Below are 17032 nucleotides of genomic sequence, written 5' to 3'. Positions count from 1 at the left end.
AGGAGTTGGGTTGGAAATTTTATCTATGACCGTGACTGAGTGATCGCGAATCAACATTTTTCCATTACATTTCAAATTGGTTCGTGTTATTCCGCGAATAGGAACGGGGTAGCCAGAAATCCCGATCACAGGGTTAAGGTTTGGATTTATGTTGCAACCAAGTGCGCGAGCGCATTTGGTCACAATTATCGTAGTTTGAGAGCCTAAATCAAGAATGCCCCTTAGAATGGCGGCTTTCTTCGGTGAGGAGACTTCAACCTGTACGGTGGCCAATAAGATTATCGGATCAGGTTGGGAGGTCGCGCCGACCATTGAGACCGCAGGTTGCGGTTTCTCAGGAGTCGGGGTAGGTTTGGGGGGGTGTAACCATGTGTTATGGGGTTCATCACAAGCAATGCACCGGTAGTCTCTACGACATTTCTCTGTTTCGTGAAAACCGCTGAGGCAGCGTTCACACAGTTTACGATTTTTAGCTAATGGGCCTGTCGCAAACTTTTGCTAGAGCAAAACTAAGAGTTGTTTCTTATAGATAATACCTCAAAAATCACGATGAGCGCATCGGCAAACTCTGAAATGCACTCATAACTTCACAATCTGCGTAAGAAATTTGCGGTTTTTTGAGCTTCCCGCTTCAAATACGATACTACGGCACAGGTGAACATTTTGTAAGAGGAGTCGTTCCATCGTCGGCAATAATCATCATAGCCGACGCCAATCCGCCAAAACACGTTTGATGGGACGAGATAACACCTGAACTGGATTAGACCAGATAACAATCGGTGTGTTAACGTTCATATTTTCCACGCCCGAATGGATTGACCTCGAACTCTCCTTGAATTACGCGCGGAACTGCGTGCAAGCGTCGGCCATGATGAATATCGCCGACGATGGAGCGACTCCTCTAACAAAATGTTCACCTACGCCGTAGTATCGTTTTTGAAGCGGGAAGCTTAAAAAAACGCAAATTTCTTACGCAGATTGTGAAGTTATGAGTGCATTTCAGACTTTGCCGATGCGCTCATCGTTATTTTTGAGGCATTATCTACAAGAAACAACTCTTATTTTTGCTCTAGCAAAAGTTTGCAACAGACCCATTCGATGCGCTGAGAAGCATTCATATCACGGAATTTAGGACATTGAAAAATTTTGTGAGGTTCTGAGCACAGCACGCAAGAGGGGGGAGTGCGTTGGTTTCGTCCAGGAGGGTTCTCAGACTTATCGTCCTTTGTGGTGGTGACTAGAGCCTTGGTTGAATTTTTATTCGACGAATTATTCGGAGTATTTTTATTTGAATTTGATTGCGCAGCTTTATTCTCCTTTCTGGATGTTACCAGATCATCAGCGTATGCGGCCTCTTTTTCCAGGAAGGAAATAATTTCCTCCAATTTTGGATATTCCTTGTTGCTGCCTCGGTGGTCCTCTAATCGTCGCCACAGCTTTGGTGATATTTTTCGGGAAAGAATTGTGACAAGCACACCGTCGAAAGTGGCTGTAGCGTGACCCAAGGCATTAAGAGCCTGAGTATGCTCTCGTACTTTGGCGAGCAAAGAATGTACTTGCTTATTTTCTTTAATTTCCGGGAGATCTAGCAACCCTGCAAAATGAAAGAAAATATGCCTCCTGGTGGACTGGTACCTTTTGCAAAGGAGATTCCAAGCTACCTCGTAATTTTCGGTGGTTATATCAAGGCTCTTAATTAGATCGAGGGCTTCACCGCGCAGGCTACCAAAAAGGTATTGAAATTTTTCAACTTCTTTTAGATGAGGAGAATTGTGCACAGATGCCAGGAATAAATTGTAATACAGGGTTATTCAAAAGTTACGCACCACTGGCCATAACTTTAGTTCTAATTATGATATCGATTTGCGGTTTGTGGCGTCCTTCCTCATATCGAGGGGGAAACTTTTTGAGGTACTTTTCAGTTCTTCACCCCCCCAGGGGGAGGGGGGGCGGGGGGCAACTCGAAAATTTCAAATCGCAACCCCCATCATGTGATACATCGTTAGAAAGAGCATGAAAAAAGAAAATTTTTGGCGCAAACCGGAAGTCGATCTGACCCCCCTGTCAAAAGTTAGGGGGGTCCAAAGGTTATTTAGGGGGTCCGTACCTTCATTTTATAGAGTAGCTTCGGCGGCTCTTGTACATACCGTTTCTCTTTTCAAAGAGTCCTCGAATACTCCAAGTTTGATACCGAAGTCTTCATATTGCCCCCGGGCCACCACAGCCCCTCCCCCCCCCCCCCCGTAGGGAGAGGATGGGCCTGTTACAATGAAACATTGCATTATAATGCGAAAAGTCACAGAAGAGCTTCAAACTTAGCATCAAATCCGAGTGGAACTTCTTACCAATGTTAACGCAAACGCAGCCTGCGACTTTAAAGTGAGTTTTCAAAACTCTTAGCCCCCTGCCCCCCCCCCCTCATTTTTGGTTGCAGAGCGGGTAAAAACCGGGAAATTCACTACAAATAATGCCCGAAACTAATGTCCAACTTGAGGAGGACCCTTGAAACGTTGCGATCAGTCGGAGCATTGAAATACAAGGACTGTCACCCCCTTAAAGTACGGAAATATCCAAAACACCCCCGCTGCCCCCCTCATTTTTCGTTACGGAGCGGGTAAAAACCGGGAAAATCGCCAGAAATGATGCCCCGGTTCTTACCAACTCTGCAACGAAAAAAGAGGGGGGGCAGCGGGGGTTTTATGGGTGTTTCCGTCCTTAAAGTGGGCGGCAGTTCCTGTGTTGCAGTTCTCCGACTGACCGCAACGTTTCAAGGGTTCTCGTTAAGTTCTACAGTGGTTTCGGTCATCATTTCTGGCGATTTTCCCGGTTTTTACCCGCTCCGCAACGAAAAATGAGGGGGGCAGCGGGGGTGTTTTGGATATTTCCGTACTTTAAGGGGGTGACAGTCCTTGTATTTCAATGCTCCGACTGATCGCAACGTTTCAAGGGTCCTCCTCAAGTTGGACATTAGTTTCGGGCATTATTTGTAGTGAATTTCCCGGTTTTTACCCGCTCTGCAACCAAAAATGAGGGGGGGGGGCAGGGGGCTAAGAGTTTTGAAAACTCACTTTAAAGTCGCAGGCTGCGTTTGCGTTAACATTGGCAAGAAGTTCCACTCGGATTTGATGCTAAGTTTGAAGCTCTTCTGTGACTTTTCGCATTATAATGCAATGTTTCATTGTAACAGGCCCATCCTCTCCCTACGGGGGGGGGGGGGAGGGGCTGTGGTGGCCCGGGGGCAATATGAAGACTTCGGTATCAAACTTGGAGTATTCGAGGACTCTTTGAAAAGAGAAACGGTATGTACAAGAGCCGCCGAAGCTACTCTATAAAATGAAGGTACGGACCCCCTAAATAACCTTTGGACCCCCCTAACTTTTGACAGGGGGGTCAGATCGACTTCCGGTTTGCGCCAAAAATTTTCTTTTTTCATGCTCTTTCTAACGATGTATCACATGATGGGGGTTGCGATTTGAAATTTTCGAGTTGCCCCCCGCCCCCCCTCCCCCTGGGGGGGTGAAGAACTGAAAAGTACCTCAAAAAGTTTCCCCCTCGATATGAGGAAGGACGCCACAAACCGCAAATCGATATCATAATTAGAACTAAAGTTATGGCCAGTGGTGCGTAACTTTTGAATAACCCTGTATGTTCGCCACTTTTCAATTTGACCTGAAAAGTGGGTTAACTCTAAATTTGGCAAGCGAATTTTGGGGTTAAAACCGCTGAAGGCTGTGTTTAACATTGTCTGATTGATCATCGTCTGAAAACCAGAGGCATCTTGTTGTTTAGACGTATCGTTCTTCTTTGATCGTTTGAGATATTCAGTTTGAGCTTCCCGCGTAAGTCGCTCAAATTCGACTTGAAGTCTATCTGCTTCTAAAGGTGAGTCCGGGTGAGCAACCGAAAATTCGATTGCTTCATCCATTAGCGTTTCGAAACGCTCGCAATACTTTTCCAGCCTTTTGAATGAAGGAGAGAAGGCTTCTATGTCATCCTCGTCCGGCACCTGCCGGAAAGCAACGCGTGTGTTCCGGGCGAGTTTGCAGAGGTGTGCCAATTTGGCAACGATGGATACCCCTTGCAAATCCCCTGCATTTGTATTGTTGTTGTGGTGCTCATCATCATGTTGGTCATCATGATTATCATGGTTCAGATGAGCCTCATTATTTTCGTCGTCGAAAGACATTTCAAATATAGTACGGTGGGTACGATCAAAATCGACGATTTTTTGCGGGCTTAGAATCCTTCCCTACAACCAAGTGCATAGTGCACGTGGAAAACTTTTCCGATGCAACAGCGGCGTTTTTCCCTCTTTCGTCCTCAAAGGCACTTCCAGATGCCTGTTTTCAAACCCTGGAAAAATATACCTGCATGTCGCCTCTATTTTTGGCAGTAAATGGAGGTTTTCTTAGCAGACGCAGGGGCGGATATCGGTTTTCTTTAATTACGCTCGTCGGGAGATTGTTAAATGCAATTGCAAGTCTGCCTGCACAAAGAGATGCTCCAGTGTTAAAGCTCAAGTTCAATGCACTCTCATCTGCACGCAATGTTCTGGGGGTACTCGTATTAGTCATTGCAATAATAGCTTAACAAAAGTTATTATAAATTGATCGAATTTTAAAAAAAATCCTACTAACGCAGAGGACATCATCGATGCCCCCTTAGTGTGCCTTAAATGTCATGCAGGGCGGTTATTGGGCACATTTTAAAAGAAGGGGGGGTATCGTGGCTGATATGATGCTCGGATATGGAGAGTTTCCTAAAAATTGAAAGTCCGAAGAAACTCTACTACGTGAACTTTTTGGAGTTCCCAGATTCGTTGTTGGGAAGAATTCTAAACTCGTCATTGACCTTTTAGCGATCAATTTTAATGAGTCAGTTGCGCTGGTTACAGAATCGTGTTTTGACATTTGATTCTTGTGGATCAGCTAAAAACAAAAAGATTTATACGGACAAAAGCTTTCTTCTTTCAATATTGACCAAGATATCCAACTTTGAAAAATTCGGTTTTTGACGTCATCCAAAGCGGTACCGCTTTGGATACCACTTGGGTGTCACTACTTTAGTGACACTTTTGGTCTCTTCCACCTTGCTCTCATTTTTCAGGCTCGTATAATATCGTTCGTATAAATCTTTTTGTTTTTAGCTGATCCACAAGAATGCTGATTATCGGCAATATATCGTCGTTTAAAAGTGTGATGAATCAAATAAAGAATCAAATTTGTTGCGGTTTCATCCATCTCCATCTCATAAAAACTTAAGGAATAGTATGTAATTAGTTCGTTATACATTTTTTCATATTTATCATGTTAACCAGAGTATTTTTTTTTTATAGGTATTCATTTCGTTTCAAGAGGGTATGAAAGGATTTTCCAACATAAACAATTTTCATGAAAACTTTGCGATGAATGATCAAAAAACAGCGAATATTCCAGTTCTGTAGCGCATGAACGCGGGCCGACGCGAGGTTGCACGGCGCATAATTAGTGGCGAACCTCTACCCGAGCGCGCGACCAAAACCGTCCTCACGCGTTTTCTATTCGTCACAAAAAAAAGGTTTTGGTATCGTGTTGAAGGTCAGAAAATCCTCCACCCACCTCAAGAAAATAAAGGGCTCTAATTGCGCCCAGAAACAAAAAATCAACGGCTGTTAAGATGATCGAAATTAAAAAATTCACGTATTTTTTCATAATATGGCAAATTATTTGAAGGTAAATGTAAAAATGCACATTATTTGAAAAGGTCTTTATAGTAGCTTTCAAACGAGACCAAAAGTTTGAAAATCGAACGAATGGTTGGAGAGATACAGCGCGTTTTACATGTGTGAAGCGCGCCCGTGGCCATAAACGCGGGGTGGAAATCGCGCGCCGCGGCCGATCGCGCGACACTTAAATGGCTCTCGCGGGCTAACTACTCGTAGCACAAAAATGGTTTTGGTATCAAATTAAACGCGAGATTAAGACCCATCTCTTTTACTGAAGAGAAAATATCAATTTTCCTGCTCTGTTAAAAGTTATTTTGCTTTGAAATTTTAGGAATTTTCAAGGAAAAATTTTTTTGTAAAATTTCGGACAAATTGTTGGCCAAGTTGAATCTGTTATAATTTATTCATATTCTAGGCCCTTTTAGCTCTCTTTTAAAAAAAAGAAAATCAAAATCGGATAATTAGCAACAGAGATATGGCACTTCAAAAAAACGCTTGGCCGCCATCTTTAACGGCCGCCATCTTGGATCCTGCACGGATTTGAAAGTGGTTCTACGGACAAAAACTTTTATTTTTCCATCTAGTATGACCTCCCGAAGTGGCAATTTCCAATCAAAAAATCGTCGATTTTGATCGTACCCACCGTACTAATAAGGAAGAAAAAATGAAAGGTTATGAATAAGAGGTTAAATAATTCGAGATAAAGAGCAAACGTTATTTCAGGAATGTCAATCTGAATTATACCTAGTTTGATTACGATACAGTAACTGTACTAGGATTTTTTGAAGGTTCAGAACCTGGTATGCTTTACGGTCATAAAGCTTCGTCAGGATTTTCTAAGGTTGAGGACCTAGTTCAGCACCGATATTTCGCTGCTGCGCTAGGATTTGAAAGGAAGGTTGTGACAGGTTAATTAAGTGGACGTAATCCTAAGGACTGTTCGCACTCTATTCCGGTTTCGAGCATGCAAGATTTTACACTAGAAACTGGATCCGGCCCGAGGGACCAATTTTATGAGCGATATAAAGGGGAAAAACTTAGAAAAAAAATAAGAGGAGGAGAAAAAATTGGATATGAGAAAGGAGCGAAACAGAAAAGAGGGGGGGGGGATAAATTAAAACCGTGGGACCAGCTTATTTTGAGGAAAAAGAAGCAAACCAGAAAAGAAAGAAAAGAGCTGAGAGGTGAAAAAGTGACTAAAATAAATGATCGGCCGAAAGGGGGAAAGAAAAGAACGTTCTAATGCAAATAGAAGATTTGCATTAAAGCATGCCGCTAAATTGAGGGAGATTGAACAAATGATTCAATGCCACAATTTAGAGGTTAGGTTGAAATGGGGATAATGAGGAATTTGGAATATTAAATGAGATAATTGAATAGTACGTTCTAATAGGCACAGAAGGTGCGTATTAAAGCAAGTCGGCTGATTGCATGAAACCTTCACTATCGGGATAGTGAACGTGGCATGCAATTAGTGGAGTATACTTTTTTGGGATAGCCCAAAAGCAGGACAGGCGATACACCTGCGGTGAAGAGTGAATTGAACCTGTAAAGGGAAAGAATATTAATACGTAGAGTGATGAGGCAGCGCTTGTGGCGTACCTTTCATCACTACGCAGCGATTACTGGAGAGAGTCAAGCTGGACTTCAGAGAACCGGGACGAGGTAACGTCGGTTTCCTTCATACAGCGAGCAGGCGCCAGGTGATCACGTTGCTTCGTGGGGACCGTCGATTGACGGGACTTGCATAGAGCGGGAAGATGTCCTTTCCAACAATGGAGAGCCAGAGTCCTTATCCTTGTTCAGAGTCCACCTTGGCAGGGGCGTCGGGTAGAGGTTCTGGATCCGGGAGAGAACTGCGTCCGTGGTGAGGTCCGGGTCAATCTTCTTCAGCGTGCTGGATACAAGTGATTCTAAGGCAGAGAGTATGGAAGGTTAGAGGCCCGACTCAATGCTAGGTAATTGAAACAGAAGCGCTCGCAGCGCGCTCGATGGCGACGTACGCAACTACTATTTTCTATTGTTTTCCAGTGACTAGCGGCGGGTATGTTGCTGCCGGACTACCTCCACGTAGGCAATATTTTATACATCGTCCGTCCGCAACTCTCGCTTAGCCAATCAGCGCAGTGGTATGGGATTCCGCTCGCCGCGCACTCTCGCGCCAACGTACGCAACTGCTTGCTCACAGCTCCAGCTTCTGTTTCAATTCTTCCCTATCCAGTCGGGCCTCTAACCTTCCATACTCTCTGCTGCTTCCGTGGTGAGGTCCGGGTCCGTCTTCTTCAGCGTGCTGGATACAAGTGATTCTAAGGTGCGAGCGGCTGACGTCTTGAGCGCCGCGCAAGAGCCAAAAGGAACCGAGCGGGGACGGCCGCTAGGTGGGGGGCTCCAGGGGGAGCGGATCTGTGTTTGCCGTGGACTTTGAAAGTTGGAGTTGAATGATGAGATTTGAACTTTATTGGTCGATAAAGGTTTGAGCAGGTCGGGCTTAATGAGTACTTCCAGAATATATATAGGTTTTGGGGTCCATCAGAGAACCGAAGCTAAAGAAGGTGAAAAATTTGGAAAATTTGCATATGGATGGGACTCATAGTTGCGAAGAAATACGGAGGTAATGAAGATAAATTTGAGAATAAATATGAAAGAAAGGTTGGGAACATGAAAAGGGTGTTTAAGGCAGGTGATTAAATGGTCAGGAAGAGCACTTTCAATTTTAATAGAAGGTAAAGGACACCTTTTAAGGACGCACAAATGGGAGGCGGGTCAAGGTGTGCATGAGGTGGAATAATCAATTAGTTACCGCGGGCGCGCAATGTGATTGGCCGGTGTTTTTCGCGCTTCGCGTCGCGAAAACAAAAGAGTGGTAAATTGATGCCCGCCCCTCTGAGAATAGCAAGTTCGGGTGTCAAACAAGGACACTTGGATATAATGAAATTTTGAATGCCGGTGAATTGAGTTTAAACTTATTTTTATGAAATTAGTGAGTGATTAAATAATATATAAAATTGAGAGGATCCTCAAGAGTGAGGGGGGGGGGATAAAAATGAGTATGATGAAATTTCCTAAAATTGCTCTAAGTTTACACTCTAAAGAGTGTTTGTAATCGATGTTGAATGTTGGGTGTTAAGTGGGGGTTATTTATTTGAACTTGTTTTACGATGTAAAGTTTATCAAAGGACAAGAATTCTGCAAAGTGAACGATCCATTCACTACCGAAAATACTGTTGCATGGAAAATCTACAACAAATAGATTCAAAAACTTGGTTTTGCCTCTAAATTGCACTTTGACTTTGGCGCATCCCAGACACTTAAAAGATTCTTTGGTAAAACTGAAAAATGGCCTATTTGTAGGATGTAGAAGTGTGTTCGGAAACAGTTTTTTAAAGGTGTGGACATTGATGACTGAACAAGCACCACCGGTGTCTAACTCCATTTTGACGAGTTGATCGTTAATGTAAACTTCCAAAAAAGTTGGGGGTGGTGGAGCGTTAAGGATGGATTTATCTGAGTAAGAAACCTTATGTATCGACGCTCCAAAGTACGAAATACCTGTATCAGGATACTCCGTCTCCTGAAAATTAACGTTGTTGGTGGGTTTTTTACCACATACTTCAAGCAAGTGGCCAACATGTTTACAGTAATTACACCTAGAGTGTCTGTACTTACAATCCCTTCTTTCATGCTCAACATTGCAAGAGCGACAAGAGGCATTGATGAACTTCTTTTGATTCAGCTGAGTCGAAGACTGCTTATCACTAGAGAAGTTCGGCTTGTTACCTTGATTTGAGCGTTGTTGAGATTTAGAACGGAAATTTGATGATTGCTTTTTCTTAACTTTTGGTTTGCTATCGTAGAATTTGTGAACTGTTGCTGGCTGATTTGGTTTTAGATGAGAGGAAGCCTCCTGTGATGCTTCAAGGGCTTGAGCTATCTTGAGAGCTTCTTCGAACTGATCTGGCTGTTTAGTAATAATCTCGTCACGGATGTCATCATCGAGTCCTCCATGGATGAACTGAACAATTAGAGAATTACTTAGAAAATCATCGAATTTACAAAATCTTGCTGCCGCTTTGAGACGAGCCGCAAATTCGTGAACCTTTTCTCCATCTCTCTGGAAGACTTTGCGAAAATTGATAGCTTCCGTGTATTTATTCTTTTTCTTCACAAAATGATCAATGAGCATGTTACAAATCACTTCAAAGGACAGTGATTCAACCTTAGAGGGGTAAGCAAGTTCTCTGAGAGTGGAGTTGAGCTCTGCCCCCATGTGAATACGCAGATTTGCTGCCCATTCTTCCTGAGGTACTTTACACTGACCTAACTGAAGTTTAAACCGATCCAAGTAGTCATCTAGTAATTCAGGTGAATTCAGATTATAGGATTCAAAGCTGAATCGGGGAGGCCGATTTAAGGATCCAGCCTGTTGAGATAACTGGAGTTTCGTGAGCTGTGTAACGAGATTTGTTAACAGAGAAATTTGATCATGGATCGAGGGTGATTCTGACCCTGTGGAAGCATTACTATCGTCAGGCATTTGAGTGAAGAAAATAGTAATAAAAATGAGATTACCGAGAGACGTGTAGATTCGATCGAAATTCTAAATTCCGTTTCAACGTGCAAGAAGTGAGTGGCCTAACCTTATCAGCAGCACAGCGCCATGACGGAAATAAAATTTGATCACCTGGAACGTGATACAAGTGGCGCTGCGTTTCATGGTTTCGTGAAAGTCCTTCGTGCTTCGGATCCCGTACTCGTCGCCATTATAATATCGCAAGAGATGCCTTTGAAGGAAAAGGTGAAAAGCGAGACACTGGTCTAAGAAGATCACATTTTATTGATAAGCTTACAAGTGCCCAACCAGGCTTCACAACCTACTTTTTTTTTTTTTTTTTTTTTTTATATTATGATTTATTGGTAACTATCACAAAAGGATATTATAACCATTGTACATAATTGTAAATAAGTAGATTTAACTGACAACAGAGTAGACAGTTTTGTTTATAAAAGGGACCGAAGTCCAAAAAGAGAAAAATGACTCCTGAAGCCCACACCCGGCCAGGAGGGCACCCCCCCGCACGCAGGGAGAAGACGAGCCCCCACTCCATACAGCCAGGGATCCCCCACCCCCAAAGCCCGGACGACAGCCGGCCGTCACCCTGACTACTTTTTGCGCGGCAGGCGCTAACCGCCTGCACTGACTGTCACCAAGCAAAGGGAGGAGAGACCCCCCGCCGAAGGGAGGGGCACCGCACCCACGCACGACGGGACACCCCCCCAGCCGGGCGCAAGCGACAGGAGCCAATGTCTTTAGTGATCGCCGACCGGCGCACGCGGGGCTAAAACCGCCGTCCGATATGGGCCTTGTGCTGATGTTGGGACCGTCCGTCCATGCCCTCGCCGCCCAAGAAATAGTACGCTCCTCTAGTGCAAGCCACTCCTCCCCGCCGCTGCCTTCGAGTCCTTTGTGAGTCTGTAACGTCAAGCTGAACCAACCAACAAATCCAGCTATTTTTCTAATAGGAGAGTTGTGGAATTGGGTTCCCAATCCAATCCACAGAGCGACGCCTTCCCCACTCCGCACCTTCTAGCTACGACCGAGACTTGTCGCCGGCATTCGAGTCACGTTTGAGTCTAATCAACTTGGAGAGTAATAAAAACCGATAAAGACGTTATCAAGCACAACTTATCTCTCCCATGTCGCTGCGGTGTTGGCTAGATCGAAGATGATGCACGAAAAGTCTAAGAATTTCACCATTTCTATCAGAATATCTTCGATCTGCGAAGTTGCACTTGAATGTTTCTAGTAGGGAAAGAATTTAGAACATGTTTCTAAAAGACTTTAGCACAATAGGGCGGCAAAAACACTTCCGAACGGCAAAAAAGTGGGTCTAATGACGGGAGCGACCACTCGCGTGACCGCTCCGCGCCACAGTTATAGCACGACTGTTTTTTTGCACTTGAATGTTTCTAGTAGGGAAAGCACAACCTACTAGGGCAAATCTCCCTAGGAATACATACTACCAACTTGACGGATACCACACGTCCCTTATCACAAAAACGAAGAAATAATATTCTTCTTAGTCCCAAGTAACAAAGGGGGGGGGGGGTCCCCATGTAAACAAGGGGGTAACATAACCTCAATTCGGGACTTGCTTCGATACATTGAGTAAAACTAATTTATCCGATGGGGTATTGGGGATTTACCAGATAGAAACTTACATTTGAGGATATATAGAACTCATAATCGCAAGAAAATCCGGCAGAAACTGTCCGAAACTACCTAGCATCAGCGTTTGTAAATTGACTTTCTGTTCCTTACGGGAAATCCCATGTGAATTGAACCGACCGAATCCCAGTTAGGGCACCAGGCCTAAAATCGCGAAATATGGGTGGATTTCAGCTAATGGGATAAAATATGGGAAAGACGTGCATTTGGTTGCTCAAAATTTTCAATTATAATAATTTCTCTCGATGTTTGATTTTTTGCGTAGAAGCAGGTCACACTAGGGTGCGTCAAAAAAAATGAAAGTCTGAAATGTTCTGCTCCTCAGGCGGCAATCGATGACGTTTGGTAAAAAAGCATGTTTGCCAAAATTTGGGTCAATGTCAACCATTTTAAATGGTGCCAAAGGTCAATTTTGTGATAGAATCATGATATTTAGGTTTAGACCTCGATTTCGTACAAAAAACTCGATTTTACGCTGAAATCGTGCGTTTACAAGAAAAATGCCACATACCTCAAGTTGTAGAAGATGAAATTTTACTCCAGGAAGACGTCTTTGTGAACGATAAAAATCCAATTGAACTAGAAAAACTCACCTCGGTATTTATTATTTTGGTCCTTAGAATTTCCTAGGTCTTACAAAGTAGCGGTTCAAAAGACTCATTTTTCACGAAAATAAGTCGAAACAGGGTATAAATGAAGTGTAGGCAAGTGTTGAGGATGCAAATGTCATCAGAACTTCCTCATTTTCAAAAAAAGGTTCCAACTATTTTGCACAATCCAAAAAGCCAATGAAAGATTCGTTCTTCTTGTGCCGAAATACCTCCGGATACAAAGTCTCATACAAATCTAACGATAAGCAGCCTAAATATCTACTTCCCGCTCTAAGTCGCCATTTTAACCGCCGCCATTTTGAAGAGGACTGACTTTTCTGGAAAACTAATGCCAGAGTCGTTTTTGTCGTCCCGAAAAAACCTTAGGATTCTGAGCTTCAGAGCAATCCGCCGATAAAAAACGGGGTTGCCAAATTTCCGCCATTTTGTCAAATATCAACATTTTGACCTGCTGTTTGCGTCAAAAATTTTATTTTTTCATTATCCTACGATTGAGGTATCACAAAAGGGGAGTTGCCATTTGAAAAAAAAAGTTAGCCCCCGCCCCCCAAAATTTTGTGGGACCAAAAAGTTGCTACTTTAGACCGAGGAACATTGCTAAAGTTTCAAATTTTCTACCTCAATTAGGCAAAAAGTTGCAGGGGTGGTAGGTGACTTTTTGATAACCCTGTATATATTTTGTGATTCCTCGAGTGACCCTTTATATCTGGTACTGAAATATTATTTTGTGCATCATAATGTTCTTCATCAGAGTCACTTGGAAATATTTAGAATCGTCAAAGTGGAACCACAGTAAAACTCACTTATATCGTTGTATGTATGTGTTTACTGAAATACCGCCTTTATCGTTATATGGGCATATCAATTTTCCTCGCATCAGAACAGTCTAAAAATTCCCCTCTACATTAGAACCGCTTGTATTTGATCAAGCCTACCTTGTGATGTATTTTTTTTTCTATCATTTTTATGTGAAAAATTAAATGTCCAAAATTTTCTTGTTTTTTTTGTCGGCCAATTTGTGGCATCATGAAAGAAAGGTACATAAATTGCTGTACAAATTGATTTTGTAGGACATTTTATGAACTTTGATTTTGTGTGTATACACTTTTTGCTAAAACAGCCTTTTTTGAATTTTTTTTGGTTGAAAAAATGGATCAAGAAAAAATCAAGTTCTCACCTTGGAATCTAATTTTTTCTCAACTAATTATTTTCACATCCTGGCTCTGATGGTTGAATTTTTTTCCCCCCCCCCCCTCAGCGAGCAGAAAAGCGTAAAGGCAGCAGTATATCAAGTTTGAACAAAATTCGAAAAAAGGCATTGAATAGTTTGTCCATCAATTTTGAATCCTTGGTCAAGCAAACGGATTCGTCTATTTTATTAACAAGTTTCAATACAGCCTTGGAGACAGCTGTTGACAGCAATAATGAAGAAAGTATTGACAGATTGACTCCCTGTATCGGACAGTTCATAGCAGTAGCTGTATGTATTACATTTTCTATTCTCACTTGCCAAATTAAATTCGAGCTGCCATTTTTAAGGAGTGGCCATCCCATGGGGAGTACGCATATTTCTTAAGTTTGATCCATAACTGTTGCCAAAATTTAGATAAAAATCATAATTTACCCAAAAATTGGGAATCTGGTCTTTTAATCATAAGATACTCCATAAAGTATTATATACCTGGAAGAGACATGGGTTACGCTTGGGAGGTAAGGGATAATGTTCCCTAGGAGACCAATTCATACTTCAGTTGTCCAGCAGTCACTTGATCAGCTGTGCTACTGTCACAAATAGACAAGTTTTTAAAGACTCCATAAATCGCACATATTATTAAGTCTGTTACTTGAGCATTAGCTAAAATGTGTGACAATGTATGGATATTGTAATACTCCCTGCTGCCGCCAGAGAGGAGAGAGACAGCGCGGGCTGCTGAGCAGCGATCGGGAGGGGGCCGCTGCAGCTTACGGACGACTAGCGCGGACCAGACTGAGGTCTGACAGTCCAGTACAGACCTCCCGAAGAGGAGGATAATTTATAGGATTTTTGCTCGATTTCTCCTTTCTATATTTTGCCATCCATAAATTATTGTTCTTCCATTTTTTCATATCGACAGCCCTCTCACAAACTCATGACGCTACGTATGGTGCTGCATGTGTGCTGGTGCGGAGCGCTTGGATTTTGAGAAAATAAGACAGATCAGTTCACCGACGATTGTCGATAGACGTCGTAGGTGAATTGACCCGTCGTCACAATATAGCACTTGAATGGTCTGCGATAGGTCCTAGGTTTGAGTTCACTTGTGGCTTAACATTTTCATTTTAATACAATAAAATTTCCGCGGATTTGGTCTACTGTTATTTGGATGTTGATAGTCAGTATGATTTTACTGATCTCTATCGGCCACTTTCATCAGGAACTATTGTTATTGCTGGTAAATATGCGACTTATTTACATTCATCCTACAATTAGAACATTTATAGTTACTTTATTGGGTTAATTTTCATGGCTCCTGTTTGCAAATTTTGCCTATAATAGCCCACCAATAGTCTAGCTTGGTACCCACGTTGCAAATGCTGCCACTGTTGAATAGGCTGTGTTCGCAGTATCAACGCAATTCTTTATGGATCCTTTTGAAATATTTACGCCAAAAGGAACTATGTTGCATGCAAATGCTATGCTTATAGTTCATTTCGGCATAAATTTGTCCCTTTTTTGGGGCCAAGTTTCCACTTCTCCTGGTTATTGCGTACAAACCTGACTCTTCTAGGTATTTTGCTTTTCATGGACATTCTGTACATTGCTTTATTGACTCATGACGTCATTGACTTCATTGACTATAGACTTATGACCCCCAAGGTTTTGAAAGTGAATTTTTTAGTCATAGCCACGACTCAAGGGTTCTGAAAAGTAAAATTTAACACTCCTTTATTGTGTTTTTAGCTAGTTTTACGTAGAGTGCTTTTAATTATGGTACAGTATTTCACCAGTACGGAAGAAATTTCTAATTCATCCTAAATATGTGCATAGTGATTGTTGACTTCCCCTCCATTAAGTTGATTTGAGTATCTTGAAAAAATAATATTTATTTTAATTTTTCTGCTTTCAGTTAATACAAGTTGATTCTGATCCAGGAAGTATCGTATTTTTAAGAACTCTTGTAATACATCGGAAAAAATTCAGAGAATTTGTTACAATAGATTTTCTAAGGAAAGTATGGAAAATTTTCCTTGCCCAGTTATCCATCGAGGCTCTTAAGGATGTATTAGATGTGTTATTTACAAATGAACTTGAAAGAATTATGAACCAGTCCAAAAACTTTTTGGTAAGTCTCTTTCTAGTGTATTTTCGGAAGAAAATACCTTCACTATTGCATTCTCCCATAATTTTGGACCCAGACCTGAGACAGCTAGAAGAGCACCGATCTCTGGTCGTAAATCAAGAACATATACACCATTCAAATCTATCTGTATGTATATATCAGTTTCCCAGAGCTAGAAGGCACCAAACTTACCAAGGTTTAGTCCTCTCTGTACATCAGGGGAAAACTGAATGTCAGCCCCAGTGATACTAATGTAAATCACAATCTTTGCCGTATCTCATAACTGGTGTAAGATAGGGCTACCAAATTTACTGCACAAGCGAAACTGTTACTGGAGATTTTGGAAACGCCACTACCTCGATTTTGCCAAAAGTGAGGGTAAGGTACCTTTTGGACTGATATATATGTATGTAACACACCATTTTGCCGGGGAAACAAAGCCAAAAAGTTCCAAAAATTTCAATCAGAGTCAAAAAATATTTGAGCTCTAATGAGTACCGATCCAAGACTGAGGGAGAGAGTGTTCAGCTCAGGCAGCTTGCATTGGGATATTGAGGTCATGCCAAGGATGTCACACAACGTTCTCGGCATTACCTCAATTTAATATTCCAATGCAAGCTGCCTGAACTGAACGCTCTCCCTCCTCAGTCTTGTGCTGTTTCTCATTAGAGCTCAAAAGTGTATGGACTCTCATTGAAATTTTTGGACGTTTTTGGCTTTGTTTTCCCTGCAAAATGGTGTGGACCCAGCACAATTTCACCACCTTGTTTCATACAGTGCGGGGTATTTCTTAGTGCTTTTTCTCATATAATGCATGTTAAAATGAAAAGAAACACTTAGAGGGGGCCTGAACTGTACGTAACAAGGTGGTAAATGGTAAAAACTCCACCCCTCAAAATCTGTTGCCTCAAATTTCAATTTTTTTCGCAGAATGGTAGCTCTGATAAGGCTCTACAAAATGCAAAATATTTGGTGAACATACATCCTGCAACATATGCAAGATAAAACAACTCAAAAATCGGAAAATCTGTAAGAAGGCGGTATTATATACATACATAAATACATAAATACATACAAAACAAGGCAATAAAATGTTGCTGGGTCCACACCATTCCGCAGGGAAAAAAAGCCAAAAAATTCATAAATTTCGAGTCAACAATAACCCAACAGC

At 42.1% G+C, this 17032-nt stretch overlaps 1 protein-coding gene across 4 annotated transcripts in view; it reads left to right on the top strand.

Moving 5' to 3' along the window:
* LOC109037065 (uncharacterized) overlaps positions 1–17032 on the top strand; it is a 108355-nt gene that overhangs the window by 42897 nt on the left and 48426 nt on the right. For 3 of the 4 annotated variants that reach the window (XM_072300970.1, XM_072300962.1, XM_072300982.1), the window contains 2 exons: positions 13800–14021; positions 15649–15864. In XM_072300970.1, the coding sequence (XP_072157071.1) occupies positions 13800–14021; positions 15649–15864 (438 nt within the window). The remainder of the gene's footprint in view (positions 1–13799; positions 14022–15648; positions 15865–17032) is intronic. The other variant, XM_072300979.1, reaches the window with a different exon arrangement.

Source organism: Bemisia tabaci, chromosome 1 (genome assembly GCF_918797505.1).
Source record: "Bemisia tabaci chromosome 1, PGI_BMITA_v3".
In the NCBI taxonomy this organism is placed as follows: domain Eukaryota; kingdom Metazoa; phylum Arthropoda; class Insecta; order Hemiptera; family Aleyrodidae; genus Bemisia; species Bemisia tabaci.
This window is presented reverse-complemented; position numbering and strand designations above follow the sequence as displayed.